This window comes from Clytia hemisphaerica, unplaced genomic scaffold, assembly GCF_902728285.1.
Source record: "Clytia hemisphaerica strain Z4C2 unplaced genomic scaffold, Clytia hemisphaerica genome assembly, whole genome shotgun sequence".
Classification (NCBI taxonomy): domain Eukaryota; kingdom Metazoa; phylum Cnidaria; class Hydrozoa; order Leptothecata; family Clytiidae; genus Clytia; species Clytia hemisphaerica.
The window spans coordinates 1,512,198-1,529,906 of record NW_027103359.1 but is presented as its reverse complement, the minus strand read 5'-3'; the positions used below and the strand labels follow the sequence as shown (position 1 = coordinate 1,529,906).

Here is a 17,709-nt window from a genome sequence, read left to right as displayed (position 1 = left end):
GATCGCACAGTTGTTTCTGAATATATGCTAACCTCTCTGGATAATGTTTCTCTAGTATTTTCATCTTAACCTCGGCTATGGTATCTGAACCAGATATTTCAATCAAATACTTTCTAGAGTGATTCCGCCGAAAATCTGTATCAACCTCGATCGTGAATGTTTGCTTGACAATCACAACATGGAAATGCATCTCTCTTTCGAAGCTTGTATTTTGTGAGAAAAGATCGAATATTTTGGTCGAATCGTTTTCAATCTCTTGATGTTGGAAAAGTATACTTTGTTGACGATAAAGTATATTATGTGTTTTATGAACATAATTTTTAATGTCTTGGATAGATTCTATTTCTCTTGGATTCAACTCTTCTTCTTTCGTTAAGAATCTCAATTTGAGCGATTTCAAGTGATTGATTCCATATTTGAGACAAATATTTTCCAGTTTTTCATTTTCTTTGAAGTAGGCAACAACATACACTTGCATTATTTCACTTTCATCAGTTCGTAAAATTCCTTTTTCTGTTGATAATATCAGGCTTTTAGCAGGCAATCCTGTAAATGACTCGATATAGTCGTGAATTTCAGCCATATTGCGATCAGTGTAGCCTGTTGTAATTATTTGACCTGTTCCAAAAGCTTTAACTGTTAATCTCCATAAAGTTTTGATTGTGTACGTAGAGTCTACTTGTTTTCTTTCCTGGACAATCTCCAGTGATTGTCTACATCTTCTCAACCCAACATAAAGTTTAATTTCGGTTTGCTCGGATATTGAATCGTCGTCACCAGTCGCCAGTGTTGAGAGAAGTGTACTTCCAAGAAGAGGAGTTGTAAAATCCTTACCATTGAATAAAAGTATTAAATCTGTTGGTATGGACAGAAATGTGCTTGTACATGATAGAGTTACACATACAAATGATATTCTATCGCTCAGCCTAAAATCAGTCGATTCAAAAAACGGAGCTTGATCGGTCTGAAAACAATGATAAATTGAAACTTTCACTATGCTAGACATCGTGTTCACATACTGTCTTTCATCTAGTCAAAAAGAGAATATTTATAAATGAGAGATGAAGTACTGACGATGTTTTTTTAATAGTTGTAAAATTTATTCAAATAGTTTATCAAATTTTTTCATTCGCTATTGCATGATATTATATGATCAAATAAGACATTTTTCTTAGCTATAATGAATTTCTAATCAGTTTACATTACTTTCGTGATGAGAAAAGCGTCCCTTTTACAAGGAAATGAAACCAAAACTATACACGTTTTTTTTTAATAAGAACAAACTATATAAGAACATAAGGATTCGATGGCCGAAATGTTAAGAACAAGTTAAGAACATTTTAAGGTTTCGCCGACTCTAAAACAGCCGGTTTCTTAGAAAAATGGGCAAAATTGCTCAAAAAATGGTGAAAATAAGAACATGTTAAGAACTTTTTTAGGCTTAAAACCCAAAAAGCTAAGAACATCCGAAGGCTTCAAAAATTTTGGATGTTCTTATAAAAAAACGTGTATGACACTAGGCACACAAAGCTTTTATCTTATTCAGGCGTTCCTTTCTCTTGGTTTTCTTCTTAGCACAACTCTAGAGTGCTGATTCATAGAATTGCCCCGGGAATTTCTCTTTTGCTAATTTTTATTGCAGTTTGCACCAGAATTAGTGATGTCACTGAGATTTTGAGAGATTCTGTCTACATGTTCTTTTTATGAGAACAAACTATATAAAAAGATAAGACTTCGATGGCCAAAATATTAAGAACAAGTAAGTTAAGAGTATTTTCAGGTTTTGCGTACTCTAAAACACCCTATTTCTTAGAAAAATGCTTACAAAATGGTAACAATAAGAAAATGTTAAGAAAATCTAGGCTTCAAACTCACACAGTTAAGGAACATCCGAAGGCTTCAAAAATTTTTACATTTTCTTATTAAAAAAAACGTGTAGTCAGGGTGCACAATGCATTGTGGTGATTCTCAATAAAGCCCAATTTCATGATTTCGCATGATTTTTGAGAATTTGATTATCATTTTCAAACCAAATGTCTCATTATAAAATTAAAGTTGGACTTTCTCCTTCCAAATATAAAATGTTATGGATGGTTTCAAGCAAAAAATTTTGGGACGTTAGGAATCGTTTAATTATCGTTTAATAAATTATTGTTTAAGCTAAAACACGAAATGCATTTTCAGGCTATAAAACACACAATGGTGTCACAATGCAACAAGCACAACGCACCGGGTACGGCAGGAGCGGTGGCCGCCGTGCATGATTTTCACAATAAATTCCAATATTTTCCTCTTCGTTGGTAAAATCGCTTAAATTTCCTCATTCGCCGTACCAGATTTACAAAGCTTCCGTCGTGTATGCAATACAATGAAAGCAATTGAAAGAAATTACCATAAAAAATTTGGCTATAGAAAAATAAATGGTGCCTCACAGTGCCATACGAAATAAACAAGAAATACTGTCCAAAGACTCTTCCCAAAAGCACGTGTACAGAGAAAATCTTCGACTTCAACTTCATGCAAAATAGGAAGATTTTAAACTCAACATGAAGATTTTAACCTTAACACATTTTTTTTCTTGAGACACTCTGTATTTTTGACGTTGAATTACAAAAAAAAGGTAATCACAAAATATGACAAGTTTCTTTCGCTTTTTTCACAACAACATATTCTATAACGCAGACATCACCATCCAGTTTTTGAATCTTCCAACAATGCACTGGATCTTTAAATACACCAAGTTGACCGGAGATGAGGTGAAGCTCTTTGTTATGCACTCCATATTCCTCCATAAAGCTTTTCAAAGTTTCATAGAGGTGTCTATAATAATGATGCTTGGGAATCGAATACTCAACTATCATTTCTTTAGAATCTAAACAAATTCTGACCAATATGGTCTCTAACATAACATTTCCAGTTGAATTCGGTAAAATATTACACTCCTCTACAGTTTTCTTATCTTGAAAGATGGTATTATCTTTTTTTAGATTGAAAATATCCGTAACTATTTTACTTTCTATTCTTAAATGTTTGAAGCTAGTGCTATTGAGTCGTTTTGTGATATCCTCCAATCCCCACGAGTAATATCTTCTTAGGATTTTCATCTCCAATAATATTGTCGGAATCGCAGATCTCGATAAAGTGCGTTTCAGAATGGTTAGCCCAAAAATGCACAACCACTTCAATATTAAATGTCTTTTTTTCAATCACAGCATTTAAGTGCATCTCTCCTTTGAAATTTTCATTTTGTGAGAAAAGATCGAATATTTTGGTCGAATCGTTTTTAATCTCTTGATGTTGGAAAAGTATACTTTGTTGACGGGGAGGGATGTTATGTGTTTTATGAACATAATTTTTAATGTCTTGGATAGATTCTATTTCTCTTGCATTCAACTCTTCTTCATTTGTTAAGAATCTCAATTTGAGTGATTTCAGATGTTTGATTCCATATTCGAGACAGATTTCATCAATTTTTTCGTTTTCTTTGAAGTAGGCAACAACATGTAACAAAATACTATCCTGAATTATTCCCTTCCCTTTGAAAACAGATTCACTTGTATATCGAATGATTTTTTTATCATTTGATATTAATATTTGGTAATCTTTTGGGAGTCCTGTAAAAGCCTCAACATATTCATAGATTTCTGCAGCATTAAAGTTGGTATAAACTGTAGTTATCATCTTATCTGCTCCAAACCCTTTAATGTTTAATCTCCATAAAATAGTTATAAGATCTGTAGGGTGCACTGCTTTTCTTCGTTCTACAATCTCCAGAGATCTCTTGCATCTTCTCAATCCAAAATAAAGTTTGATTTTACTTGGCTCAAGATTCAAGTTGGTGTCAGAGTTATCCGAAGTGGCAAACGTCGAAAGAAGTGTATCGTAATTAAGTGGTTTTGCAATGTCATCTGTGTCAAATAAAAGTATTAAATCTTTTGGTATATTAAGATATGTTGCAACTTTGTCACGTACATCTAAAATTGTATCACTCAATACAAAGACATCAAAAACATCATTTGAACGGAAAGCTGGACGTCTATCCGAACGAAAACCATGATAAACTAGAATTTGGACTCGTTGTGGCAAGGACATATTTTTTCTTGTTTAATTAACAGATTAAAGAAGTTTTTTGATTCTTGTAGACTAGCTTGTTGTGTCAATTTTCTCCCAGACCTAACGACAAACGCAATTTTTTATTTAACATTTTTGTTTTCACCATGATGATTTTGACTTCATTTATACATGTCATTATTGACTTGAAATGTTCATAAATAATGACCTTCTTTTCATTGTCATGGTTATCGAAAGTGATTAGAGCAGCATTTTAATTAAACATAAATATATAATTAGATCCATATAACGTTAATCATTAGTAGGCTATTTTAAAAATGCTGTTACATCACTTTCCATTGTAAGAATTTCGAAGAAAATGTGAATCTTTAAAATATATAGGGGCAATACTATTACTGGAGAGAATTACATAGCACAATATTAGCGACTGGTTAACCAACTATTCAACAAAACTCTGAACCATCAAAGAAATTTTAATCAAGAAGAAACACAACAATGTCTATCAAAGTGAAAGTTTCAATATACCACTGTCTACATATTGACCAAGGTCCATTTTTTGAATCGAATGATTTTGAGTTGAATGATACTATTGCATATGTAAATCAAAAGATTGCATGGAGAGGACTGGTATATGGTTACCCCATGGCCATGGTACTTTTATTTGATAACGTTAATTTTACAACACCTCTTCTTGGAGAAACTCGACTTTCAACTCTTGTTACATCAGAATCTGGAATTGACTCAATTCCAAGGACGAATAAATTAAAACTTTATTTTGGTTTACGAAAATGTAAAGAGTCTATGTTGATTTTGAAAATAAGAAAAACAGTTTTCTCGACAGATCATATCACATCCTTATGGAGACTTACTGTTATAGCTTTTGGAAGTGGCCAGATAATTACGACAACATATACTAATGATCGCAATATCGCTGAAATCTATGACTATTTAGAGTCCATTACAGGCTTACCGGCTGATAACCTGATATTACTTTTTGATGATAAAACACCTTTTCAATATACAAACGAGTCAGTTTTTCATGAACATGTGTTCCTAGATGTTTTCGCTTGTTTCCAAGAAAACGAAAAACTGGAAAATATTTGTCTCAAATATGGAATCAAACATCTGAAATCACTTAAGTTGAGATTCTTAACAAAAGAAGAAGAGTTGAACCCAAGAGAAATGGGATCAATCAAAGACATTAAAAATTATGTTCATAAAACACATGATATTCCTCTCCATCAACAAAGTATACTTTTCCAACATCAAGAGATTGAAAACGATTCGACCAAGATATTTGATCTTTTGTTACAAAATGGAGTTTTGGATGGAGATTTGTGTTTTCACCTCGTCATTAGGAAAAAGCCATTTGAAATTACAGTCATGTTTCATCACCAAGGGCGTACAGGTGTTTCGGACCATTTGGTAGAGATTTGTGATTCAGACACAATAGGAGAGGCTAAAATGAGAATACTCCGGCAATATTACCCTTGGAAGATTGAAAACATCCAAAGACAACTTGAGGATACAAACTCCGCTGTTTCATCAACTGGTAGAGAATTTCCTTCTGAGTTTTTTCAATTTCAGAAGAAAAACATCACTTATTTGGACTGTCAGACTGTAGAAGAATGCAGATTCTTACCAGATCATGAATATCAGATGAAAGAAAGCCTGTTGATTAGAATTCGTTTAGATTCTACTCAATCAGATGTAGGTGTTGTGCACTATACGATACCTAAAGATCATCTCTTGCTTTATCAAACTTTAAAAGATTTTAAGAGACAGTACGGAGTTTATCGTTGGGAGCTCCATCTCCTGCCAGATCAAACGGGCGTGACTAAAAATCCTAAACATTGTTGGATGATTGAATCAATCGACTTGGACGTGTTTGTTGTAGATTACGCTGTTATAAAGAGGCGATCATGTTATATAATGTAAAGTTAAAATTTATACTTTCGATCTCTTCTCGTAAAGGAAGAGTAGAAAAATATGATTTTTTTAGGAACTTTTTTGGTGAATAATTAAAATCGAAAAAAGATTTATTGCTATAATGCATATTCAGCTTTTTTTAAAAGATGAGTGACAAAATGTGCGAAAGAAGTATCAAATTTCATTAAGTTTGGGAATTTCCTCAAAAACCAAAAGTAAATTTCTAGGTAAAAGTGAAATTATGTACAGATTCAAGACCTAATCATCGTGTGCGTGTTCATTCAGCCAGTAATACAATGCTAATAGCAAGGTGTTCCTAGGGCGGACTATAACGATAACAGTGTGTCCATTCCACAAGGGAAGATAGTGGACGGTGTAAACGAAAGTGACCTTGCTACTTGTATGACGCGATCAGTAGTGTGGTGGGTCGACTAAAATTCAGGCAAACTGGGGAGGCAAAGTAAATAGCGAAGCGAACACGAAAATGTTGGGTATTTTCTCTCCTTTTGTCCGAAAACTGCCATATATAAGGTGCAAAAGAGCAAAGGGGCGCCGGAATTAGTAATTAGAGGCGTCTTTTTGCACCCTTTTTTATTTCGACTGTTTGAAAAACCTCTGCTGGGGGGGGCCCTGCCAACACGCTACTGGATGCGATCAAATACCGTCGTTTTGTTTGAGATTCTCATATCTGTACTAAGATTCCTTTGCCACTTTTCTAGCGGAATAAGAACAGGACTTCGCATAGTTGAAAAATAAGCTTCGGAAAATTAGGCAGTTTCGTGAGTAAACACAACATTTTCCGTACCTTTAGGAACAAACCCTTTCAAATCTCATGCTGGTTATCCCAGGAAAAATAGTGGGGAAGATTCTAGAAAAGTGACAAGAATCTTAGTGCGGAAATGGGAATCTTATACAGAACGACGGCATCAAATGATTCCTCGACGTATCATGTTCATGCGCTATGATTCTTTAGGAGCCATCAAAGCCAATGTTGGCGGAATAAGTGAGCACAAAATAATTCAGTAAAATGATTAACTTAGAACTTCTTAAAATATAAATATCACTCAAAAGTTAGGCTGAGTGGAATACTATCGATTCACTATGTATTGTTCTTTTCCAAGTTATTCATGGACACTAATCAGGGTGTATAAATTAAAACAATTTTAATTAATGAGAATAGTTAGAAAAAGTAAAACATAGTCCCCGGAAAAATATGTACGGCAAGCTAAAACCGCTAGCGAAAATCAAAACGCTGCAGCGAAAGGCTTCAGACACGTACGGTTATTATTATATAGATACAGCATAAATAAATGTGTGTGTTAAAAAGATATAGTGTCCACATAATTTTGAGACTTTTATTAGGACGTAATGGAAATGTTTAAGTAAGGAAATTTTCCTGTACATCACCAGCAACAGTCCCGTCTTAATTTCACTTCAAAGATCAAATCAAATATTAAATTAAAAGTTTTGTTTTTAAATAAGAGTGATATCATTTGCTTACTCATCAATTTTAATTAACAAGCTTTTCACATTGGATTGACACGGATGTGGAACAAGATTGGTCAGAAAGAGGAAAAGAAAAATATTTTTTTTGCTTATATCAGCATACTATAACAATAGCAAGACACTGTCCTGATATTGATATGAAATACGTGTTTGATATGAAACGGAAACACTTATGTAAAAATAAAACCTTTAAAGTGATTAGAAAATCATCTTTCTAATGCTTAGCACCGTCAAACGACATTCATGTATGACGTATTACATAAATGATGAACTACAGAGTTTCGGCAATTAATTAATAATCGTTTCATAAATCCCTTTTTTCCATGAAATTCAAGGAAATTGTCGTTTCGTTGTATGAGAAGTAGCTAGCAGAGAAAAGCTATCAACATTAATTTAACACACGAAATCTTCTTCTTATAGCGGCTGGGTTTCCAACAACACTGAAGCAGCAATTATTATTTATTAGTTCAATTTGCTGGCTAAAAGGACGCACTTTTTTCAAGAAGAAGAAAAAGATGTCTACCAAAGTGAAAGTTTCGTTGTATTACTGTTTTCAGACTTATGGACCTCCATTTTATCAAGCATTTTTTGATTTTAAGTTAGGAGATACCATTTCGTGTATACGTAGAGCAGTATATTTATACGCTTTGAGGAGCTCCATTAATACATTTGAGGAGCTGATACTTTTGTTCGATGAGATTTGCCCAAAATTTCCACTGGATGACACAACTCGATATTCGACATTACTTTCTTCAAACAATGAAAAGAATGAAATCAAACTTTATTTTTGCTTGAGTAGATGCAAGAAAAATCTAGAATTAGTGGAACGAATGAACTCAAATAACCAACTCAGAGTTTTATGGAGATTGATCGTTCTCGCTTTTGGGACTAACAAAATGGTTACTTCATTTTACACTGATCAAAATATAGCCGAAATTTATGACCATATCGAGTCCATTACAGGATTACCTACTAAAAACCTGATGCTGATTTCGAATGAGAAAGAAATTTTTCAATATGCAAATCAGTCAGTTTTCAAACAAAATGACACTGAAACTGAAAGTATCTTAATATATGTTGTCGCCTACTTCCAAGAAAACAAAAAACTGGAAAATATTTGTCTTCAATATGGAATCAAACATCTGAAATCACTCAAATTGAGATTCTTAACAAAAGAAGAAGAGTTGAACCCAAGAGAAATGGGATCAATCAAAGACATTAAAAATTATGTTCATAAAACACATAATATTCCTCTCCATCAACAAAGTATACTTTACCAACATCAAGAGATTGAAAACGATTCGACCAAAATATTCGATCTTTTCTCACAAAAAGAACGTTTGGAAGGAGGAGTGATTTGTTTTAACGTTGTCATTAATAAGAAACCATTCGAAATCGAAACTGCGGTCTACCATTTAGGATTTGGAAGTTGTATGATGACGGTCGTACATGTCTCTTATTCAGACACAATTGCAGAGGTTAAAATGAAAATTCTTGAAAATCATTACGGCTGGAAATTAGAAAATATCCAGAAACAGCTTGACGATAAGAGTTCTGCTGTTTCATCAACTGGTTGAGAGTCTCCTTCAGATATTTTTCGATTTGGAACTTATTCTAATATTCATGAAAATTTCAAAACCGTAGAAGAATGCGGAATATCGCCAAATGTAAAATACGAATTAAGAGAATTTGTCTTGATTAGAATTCGTCAAATTCGTTTAAATTCTACAGAGAAAAACATTGTGGAATATACAATTACCAAAGATTATTATCATCTCCAACTTGACAACGTGTTGAAAGCTTTTCGTAAGCAGTACAAAGTACATTGTAAGGAGTTACGTCTTTCACCTGGCCAAGAGGGTGTTTCTAAAGATCGGTTCTCGAGAACAAGAATCGAAACCAATGTTTTCGTTATTGATTACATGGTCATAAAAAGGTCACAGCGAAAATGTGTGATTACGTGAAATTTGTGAATTGCTAGTTAATATTATTTAATTTAAACTTTCTGAAGCTCTTTTTATTTTTTTGTTCGTTAGTGGTGAAATATTAGCAGAAAACGAATTTTAGCAAAATCGATCGTAGCGAATCAAACCTTATTTGTCTATAAGACTTTAAGAGACTTTATATCTATGGAAATTTTAAAACTAATTCCGTAGAGGGCTAACGAATTTTGACACTACAGCCACGAGTTTTCAGTTTGGGAGGGGGTGAGATTGGAAAGATTTTGACTTTTTTCGTATCCGTAAATTTTTGCTTTAAATAAGCTCAACTAGCTTAAAAGAAGCCTTAGAAAGGTCAAATTTAGCGAGAATAAGGTTGTTGTAAAAAGGCCGCAATCCAATTCGGGGAGGGGGGGGTTGTGCTAGAGTTCGTTTGTTTGTTCGAACTTTTCTCCAGATTGGGCCTTTCAATTTTTCTGATATTTTGCACAAAGAATCAAAATGGTAAACCCTCGAATGTGACGGAGCCCGATTTTCGAAAACAAAAATTTGGGTCAATTTGAGCTAAAATATGCCTAGAAATGAGGTTTTTGGAGATTTGCTCAAGTTTGAATCATTGAATGTTTCTGATTTTTTGCATAAAAACAGAGCACCATCATAGGGAAGAGACTTTTTTGCTCAGAAAATGACTTTTTAGCTATAAGAATCACTATTTTATAAGCATAGATCAATGTTTTTACATAAAATCACTCATTTTCTGCCTGGATGTTTTTTGCTATTGAAATTCTACCTGTACGAAAGATCAGGGTTTAGGTTTGAAATTTTGAGTTGCTAAAATGTTTTTTATAAGAACTGGGCCAAATTCTAAATTTATTTATAAGCATATTGATAAAAAAAATTTTATTGGCCTGAGAAGAGCTTAAAAATTGTCATATTCCGCTAAAATACAGTGTACTTTTTGCTTGGATGAATTTCTACAGGTCTACTTTTCATTGTTTGGAAATTCTGTTTTTCAGCTTTTTTATAAGCACATGCTTGGAAATTTGGCCAAAATATGCCATGAAGATACGTTAAATCAACGATGTAAAAATAATAGATAACCAACTACCTCTAGAAGGCACTTCTCCCAAGAGAACAACCATTGTTTTCCTATTGAAATGAGCACTCTATTAAAGAAAGCTCTGTGTGCAGTGCGTGTTATGCTTTTAGCTAGATTTTGACACACTTTTTGACATCCACTGAATTGATAGAAAATTTGAATTGTTATTTACAGTACTGCAAATTTTTGAATTTTTTTCTACACAATAAATTGAAGTTGAGATAAGAATTGTTTGATACTTAAAGTTTCACGCAACTTTTCGTCACGATCTTCAGTCAAAAATTCTATACAAAAAATTCGTTTCAAGTTTACAAAAATATACTGTGCACTGTAGAGTCTTCGTCAAAGCAATTGACGTCATTTCAGTCTTTTCCAGTCATTTCAGAAGAATTTTTTTCTAAAGATAAAGGTACCAATCTTTAGACAAATTGAGTAAGGATCGGCCTGATACCACTTAATCTTCATCTGGATAAATAAACGCTCATAAAATGCTGTTATCTGAAAAATATATGTGTGATTTGAAATGCGATATCTCACGTATGAAAAGTGCATGAAGGTTACATGGTACAAAATAAACAGATGAATGTTTATAGAACAATAATATCTAATTAAAAAATTCCTTCTGTGAGGCTGCCTATAGGAAAATACACTTTTTCTAACCCAAGTTTTGGAAAAATATACATCACGTGATCGATTTTGTCCAATAGAAGGTTGCAAATGAAGCAAGTTTTTATTTAATTGCACTTTTTACGATGCAAAATGTCATTAATATTTTTACAACCGTAACACGGATGTTTTTTGAGAATCAAGGCAAGTTGGTTATCTATTATTTTTACATCGTTGGTTAAATCATCGCTTAAAAGAATGTCTTTAAGTTTTAATGTCGGGTTACACATCTCAATTTGATTTTAGTTTTGATTGTTTTGATTTATAGTTTTAACTTGTTCTTAATATTTTGTCCGTCGAGGCCTTATGTTCTTATATAGTTTGTTCTTATAAAAGGACGTGTAACTTAAAAGATTCACGTTTTTGTTAGGATTTAAAACAGCACGTCATGTGTTTATAATCAAAATAAAGCCGTTTTATAATTGATGAAAATTACCTGAGCGGTTTATTTATATTACACCAGATTACACGCTTTTTTATAAGAATGGTGTAAATCCATTTCATCATGGATATTCTTAACTTTTTTGGGAAAATCATCCTAAAATATTCTTACAGCATTCCTAGGTTAGGATCTTAATTCAGACTAGATTTAACATTTAGTACATACGTCTCAAGCATAAAATGACATTTTTGTGAAAGGCGTGAGCCTTGGTGTAATTGACAATTTATGATTAAAAACTGGCAATTTACAGTTAAAATTGTTCTGTAAATGGCATATTCTTAGCTTGAGTAGCAAAAATTCCATGATGGTGATATTCTTACCATTATTCTTAATTTTTTCATCATGGACATTTTTATAAAGTGTATTCTTATAAAAAAAAAGCGTGTACATCAATGAAAGGAAAGAGAAATCTATTATATCATGAAAACGAAGAGAAAATTTAAATAAGAGATAATATGATGTTATGTAGAGAGAACTTATATTATGGTTCGAATGAGTTGGTTTGATTTGAAATGATTGCTTATCAAAAGTTACAGAGAGCACAACAATCATACGACAAACTAAAGGGATTCAACAAACTAAAGGGGTTCAATCGGGGATTCAACAAACTAAAGGGGTTCAATTTCAAAAGACATTAATTTACTAGGAAACCTCGCAACCAACATGGCCTTTGGTAAAGTGAAGGTGTCCGTTTATCATGGTTTTCATTTTAATCAAGAGCCATTTTTTAACTCAAATAAATTTGAATTGAATGACAAAATATCATTTGTAATGAGAAAGATTGCAGATTTTCTTGTACATGTACCAGTTGATCTGATGCTTATGTTTCAAGGAAACAATACTGAAACACCGCTTCGTGGTGATACGAACATTTCAGAACTTACTTTTGGTTTAAATGAAATCAAACTTTATTTTGGATTGAAAAGATGCAGACAATCTCTACAGCTTCTCGAACGGAAACAGACAAAAGACTTGAAAATGTTATGGAGATTAACCGTTAGAGGATTTGGAATATCTAATCAAATAATTACAACAACATATACTGATCGCAATATGGCTGAAATTTATGAACATATCGGGGCCATTACAGGATTGCCAGCTGATCATTTGATAATGTTCTCTAAAGATAAAGAAGTTTTCCCATACACTAGAGAGTCCGTTTTCGATGGACAAAAAGATTTTCGTGAAAGTATGATCATGTTTGTTGTTGCTTATTTTCAAGAAAACGAAAAGATGGACGATATATGTATTCAATATGGAATCAAACATCTGAAATCACTCAAGTTGAAATTCTTAACAAAAGAAGAAGAGTTGAATCCAAGAGAAATGGAATCTATCCAAGACATTAAAAATTATGTTTATAAAACACATGATATTCCTCTCCATCAACAAAGTATACTTTTCCAACATCAAGAGATTGAAAACGATTCGACCAAGATATTTGATCTTTTGATGCAAAAAGAACGTTTGGAAGGAGGAGTGATTTGTTTTAACGTTGTCATTAATAAGAAGCCGTTCGAAATCGAAACTGCGGTCTACCATTTAGGATTTGGAAGTTCGATGATGACGGTCGTACATGTCTCTTATTCAGACACAATTGCAGAGGTTAAAATGAAAATTCTTGAAAATCATTACAGCTGGAAATTAGAAAATATCCAAAATCAACTTGACGATGAGAGTTCTGCTGTTTCATCAACTGGTTGGGAGTCTCCTTCAGATTTTTTTCAATTTGGAACTTATTCTAATATTTATGAAAATTTCAAAACCGTAGAAGAATGCGGAATATCGCCAAATGTAAAATACGAATTAAGAGAATTTGTCTTGATTAGAATTCGTCAAATTCGTTTAGATTCTACAGAGAAAAACATTGTGGAATATACAATTACCAAAGATTATTATCATCTCCAACTTGACGAAGTGTTGAAAGCTTTTCGTAAGCAATACAAAGTACATCGTAAGGAGTTGCGTCTTTTACCTGGCCAAGAGGGTGTTTCTAAAGATCAGTTCTCGAGAACAAGAATCGAAACCAATGTTTTCGTTATTGATTACATGGTCATAAAAAGGCCACAGCGAAAATGTGTGATTATGTGAAATTTGTGAATTGCTAGTTAATATTATTTAATTCAAATTTTCTGAATCTCTTTTTAATCAATCAAATCTTATTTGTCTATAAGACTATAAGAGACTTTATATCTATGAAAATCAGTGGAAATTTTAAAACTTATTCCGTAGAGGGCTAACGAATTTTGACACTACCAGCCGCGAGTTTTCAGTTTGGGAGGGGGTGAGATTGGAAAGATTTTGACTTTTTTCGTAACTTAAGCGCCACAGGTGTAAAATTTTGCTTTAAATAAGCTCAACTAGCTTAAAAGAAGCCTTAGAAAGGTCAAAGTTAGCGAAAATAAGGTTGTTGTAAAAAGGCTGCAATCCAATTCGGGGGGGGGGGTTGTACTTTTCTCCAGATTGGGTCTTTCAACTTTTCTGACATTTTGCACAAAGAATCAAAATAGTAAACCCTCGAAGGTGACGGAGCCCGATTTTCGAGAAAAAAAAATTGGGTCAATTTGAGCTAAAATATGCCTAGAAATGAGGCTTTTTGGAGATTTGCTCGAGTTTGAGTCATTGAATGTTTTAGCCTAGTTAACTAAGCCCGTATTCACAAGGCTAGGACACACGGCTTATGACAATAATTTTTTATATTTATATTATATATATATATTTTTTTATATTTACGGATTTTAAGTTTGCCTTGGAATACTGGCTTAGGGAAAGGGCGCGTTCATAATATGCAGGATTCGGTGAGCTTTTGATTGGTCAGAGTGGGTCACGTGGTAAAAAATCGGGAGTTTTCGTGAGCGATAGAAGTTTATAATTATTTTATCAGAAAACGAGTAGAAGAGGATGGGACCCCGGGGGGGGGGCACTCAAGGTAAATGACCTACCAGACGTTCGGCCCTTAAGGGTAGGTTTTTCATAGTTCAGCTAGTGCACTGTAAGGGTAGGAAATTACAAAACTGCACTGAACTGGCACAAAATTGGTCAATTTTGGAGGAAAAATTCCACATTTTCTTGGAAAATTGCAAAGATTTTCGCCCTTACGGGCAACAAATTTTGAAAAAGTGCACTGTAAGGGTATGATTTTTCATGGAAATTCACTGCACTGTAAGGGTCCGATTTTAGAAGCCAAAATTGGGCCGAACGTATGGTCGTTTTCAGATCGAGTGCCCCCCCCCCCCGGGGATGGGACTCATTGAATGCAAGATCTTTCTTCGATTATATTATCTTTATTATGATGTGAGACTAAAATTACCATGAGAGCCGAGAGATATATTTGGAATACTGTATCAGAAAAAGTTTTCAAGACCTGATAGTGCTTCTCTTGTTTTTGGGAGTTATTGAACTGATGAAGAAAAAAGAATGCTATTCGTCGTAAAGACAGCAAAAGTTGCTTGTTTCCAGAATGGCAAATAATAAAGTAAAGATTTGTGATTGAACATTGACTATCGTATGTGGCATATAAGAGAGAGTACTTGTACAGATCCTATGCTGTAGTTCTGTATTCTGATTGGATTGCATGACATGATATTGTATTATACTGTAATGGATAGATGATAGACAGTTCTTGGTTTTTGACTGTTTGTGGTTTCTTGTTGTTTTATGAATTTGAGACTTTATGCTCGATTTTACAGACAATGACATCTTTCGTTTTCGAAGAACATAAAATTATCGGTGCTTATTTTCAGTGACGAAATACGAATTCAAGACTCAAGAAAATGTTTTTTTTGGGGGGGGGATTGATTACATTGTTTTGTATACGGTATTTTAGCCTGCTAGTCTAAAGAAATCTTTATTCATTATGTTGAAGGTTATTTTTATGATGAGCTTTGTAAAAATCATACAAAATACTTTTATGTCAAATCACAAAATTATCACTCAAGAAACGAATTTGTCTCTTGTTGACTTTTCCATAAAACACACGAACATAACTTTTTGAAAAAGATGACCAAATTTTTCCTTCACTCTCCATCAGCACACTTTACAATAGAATTTCATTTTATATTTTACAAAAGGAGCGCATAAACTGTAAGACGGAGAGTTTGTTTATCTAATCTTACAATAAGAGCCAATCAGAAGATAGAAAAAAAGACAAAATAAAAAAAATTCTAAATAATGTTTTGATATTATGTTCTGTGTATGGTGTGATTTCATATTTTTGATATAAACGAATTAAGTCAACGATAGGCTACGTCATATCTTCCTTCGTTTCGAGCGTAAAACTCCTACTCTTCGGGATATGAGCACAGCTCTTGTTTTGAATATTGAAATTCTCCGGATAAATCGCATGCGCACTGAGGTTTTAATGAAACAATAGAGAGTTTCGAGACCTAAGCCAATCAGCTGTGTTTTAAACATTCTTTTATTTAAAATCTCTATTGATAAACATCTTTTGTGAATGTTGTCTATTATGTTTAAACCTATTAATAAGCAATTCCCGGTGGGGGTCACTAGTGGCCGCCTATAGCCTATAGACCAAGAGTAAGGCCTAAAAGCCTGGATCTGTCTATTGTGTAGACTAGTCAACGACGAATAACTATGCAAATTATGCGAGTTTATGTTATCCCTCGCCGCGAAATTTGAATTGTCGTTGTTGTCAGTTGATAAGCTACCGAGTTTACTGTCCCTAAGCTAGTTATTCGGTCACAACTTAACCATCAGATTTATCCAAGTGACTGAATCAAACTAGCTTAGATTTCTAGGCTATGAATGTTTCTGATTTTTTGCACAAAAACAGAGCATAGGGAAAAGACTTTTTGGCTCAGAAAATGACTTTTTAGCTATAAGAATCACTATTTTATAAGCATACAGTAGATCAATGTTTTTACATAAAATCACTCATTTTCTGCCTGGATGTTTTTTGCTATTGAAATTCTACCTGTACGAAAGATCAGGGTTTAGGTTTGAAATTTTGAGTTGCTAGAATGTTTTTTTATAAGAACTGGGCCAAATTCTAAATTTAGTTATGGATTTTTTTCAGCTTTTTTATAAGCACATGCTTGGAAATTTGGCCAAAATATGCCATGAAGATACGTTAAATCAACGATGTAAAAATAATAGATAACCAACTACCTCTAGAAGGCACTTCTCCCAAGAGAACAACCATTGTTTTCCTATTGAAATGAGCACTCTATTAAAGAAAGCTCTGTGTGCAGTGCGTGTTATGCTTTTAGCTAGATTTTGACACACTTTTTGACATCCACTGAATTGATAGAAAATTTGAACTGTTATTTACTGCAAATTTTTGAATTTTTTTCAAAAGATAAAGGTACCAATCTTTAGACAAATTGACTACGGATCGGCCTGATACCACTTAATCTTCATCTGGATAAATAAACGCTCATAAAATGCTGTTATCTGAAAAATATATGTGTGATTTGAAATGCGATATCTCACGTATGAAAAGTGCATGAAGGTTACATGGTACAAAATAAACAGATGAATGTTTATAGAATAATATCTAATTAAAAAATTCCTTCTGTGAGGCTGCCTATAGGAAAATACACTTTTTCTAACCCAAATTTTGGAAAAATATACATCACGTGATCGATTTTGTCCAATAGAAGGTTGCAAATGAAGCAAGTTTTTATTTAATTGCACTTTTTACGATGCAAAATGTCATTAATATTTTTACAACCGTAACACGGATGTTTTTTGAGAATCAAGGCAAGTTGGTTATCTATTATTTTTACATCGTTGGTTAAATCATCGCTTAAAAGAATGTCTTTAAGTTTTAATGTCGGGTTACACATTATGGTTGTTCATTTGTAGCAAAAGTCAATCTTTTTCATTCAGTGAAATATTTTTACATTCAGTGAAATATTTTTACATTCAGTGAAATATTTTTGTGTTTAGTAGGAATGTTTTTACATTCAATGAAAAATAATTTCATTCAGTGGAAACATTTTTACATTCAGTGAAAAATTTTTGTATTTAGTGAAAAAAAATCACGTTCTGTTTTCCGCAGAATATTTTTATTTAGTGGAGAAAATATATGTTCA

General features: G+C 33.1%; 1 protein-coding gene across 2 annotated transcripts in view; it reads left to right on the top strand.

Annotated features, from left to right (window-relative positions):
- Positions 1-17,709, top strand: part of LOC136822511 (uncharacterized) — a 57,257-nt gene that overhangs the window by 5,889 nt on the left and 33,659 nt on the right. The window contains exon 2 of one of the 2 annotated variants that reach the window (XM_067078780.1): positions 7,927-9,507. The exons of the other annotated variant lie outside the window; for it this stretch is intronic. Within the exon in view, the coding sequence (XP_066934881.1) occupies positions 8,022-9,083 (1,062 nt within the window). The 5' untranslated portion in view covers positions 7,927-8,021 and the 3' untranslated portion in view covers positions 9,084-9,507. Of the gene's footprint in view, positions 1-7,926; positions 9,508-17,709 lie in introns of those variants that run through there. 2 annotated transcript variants of the gene reach the window in all.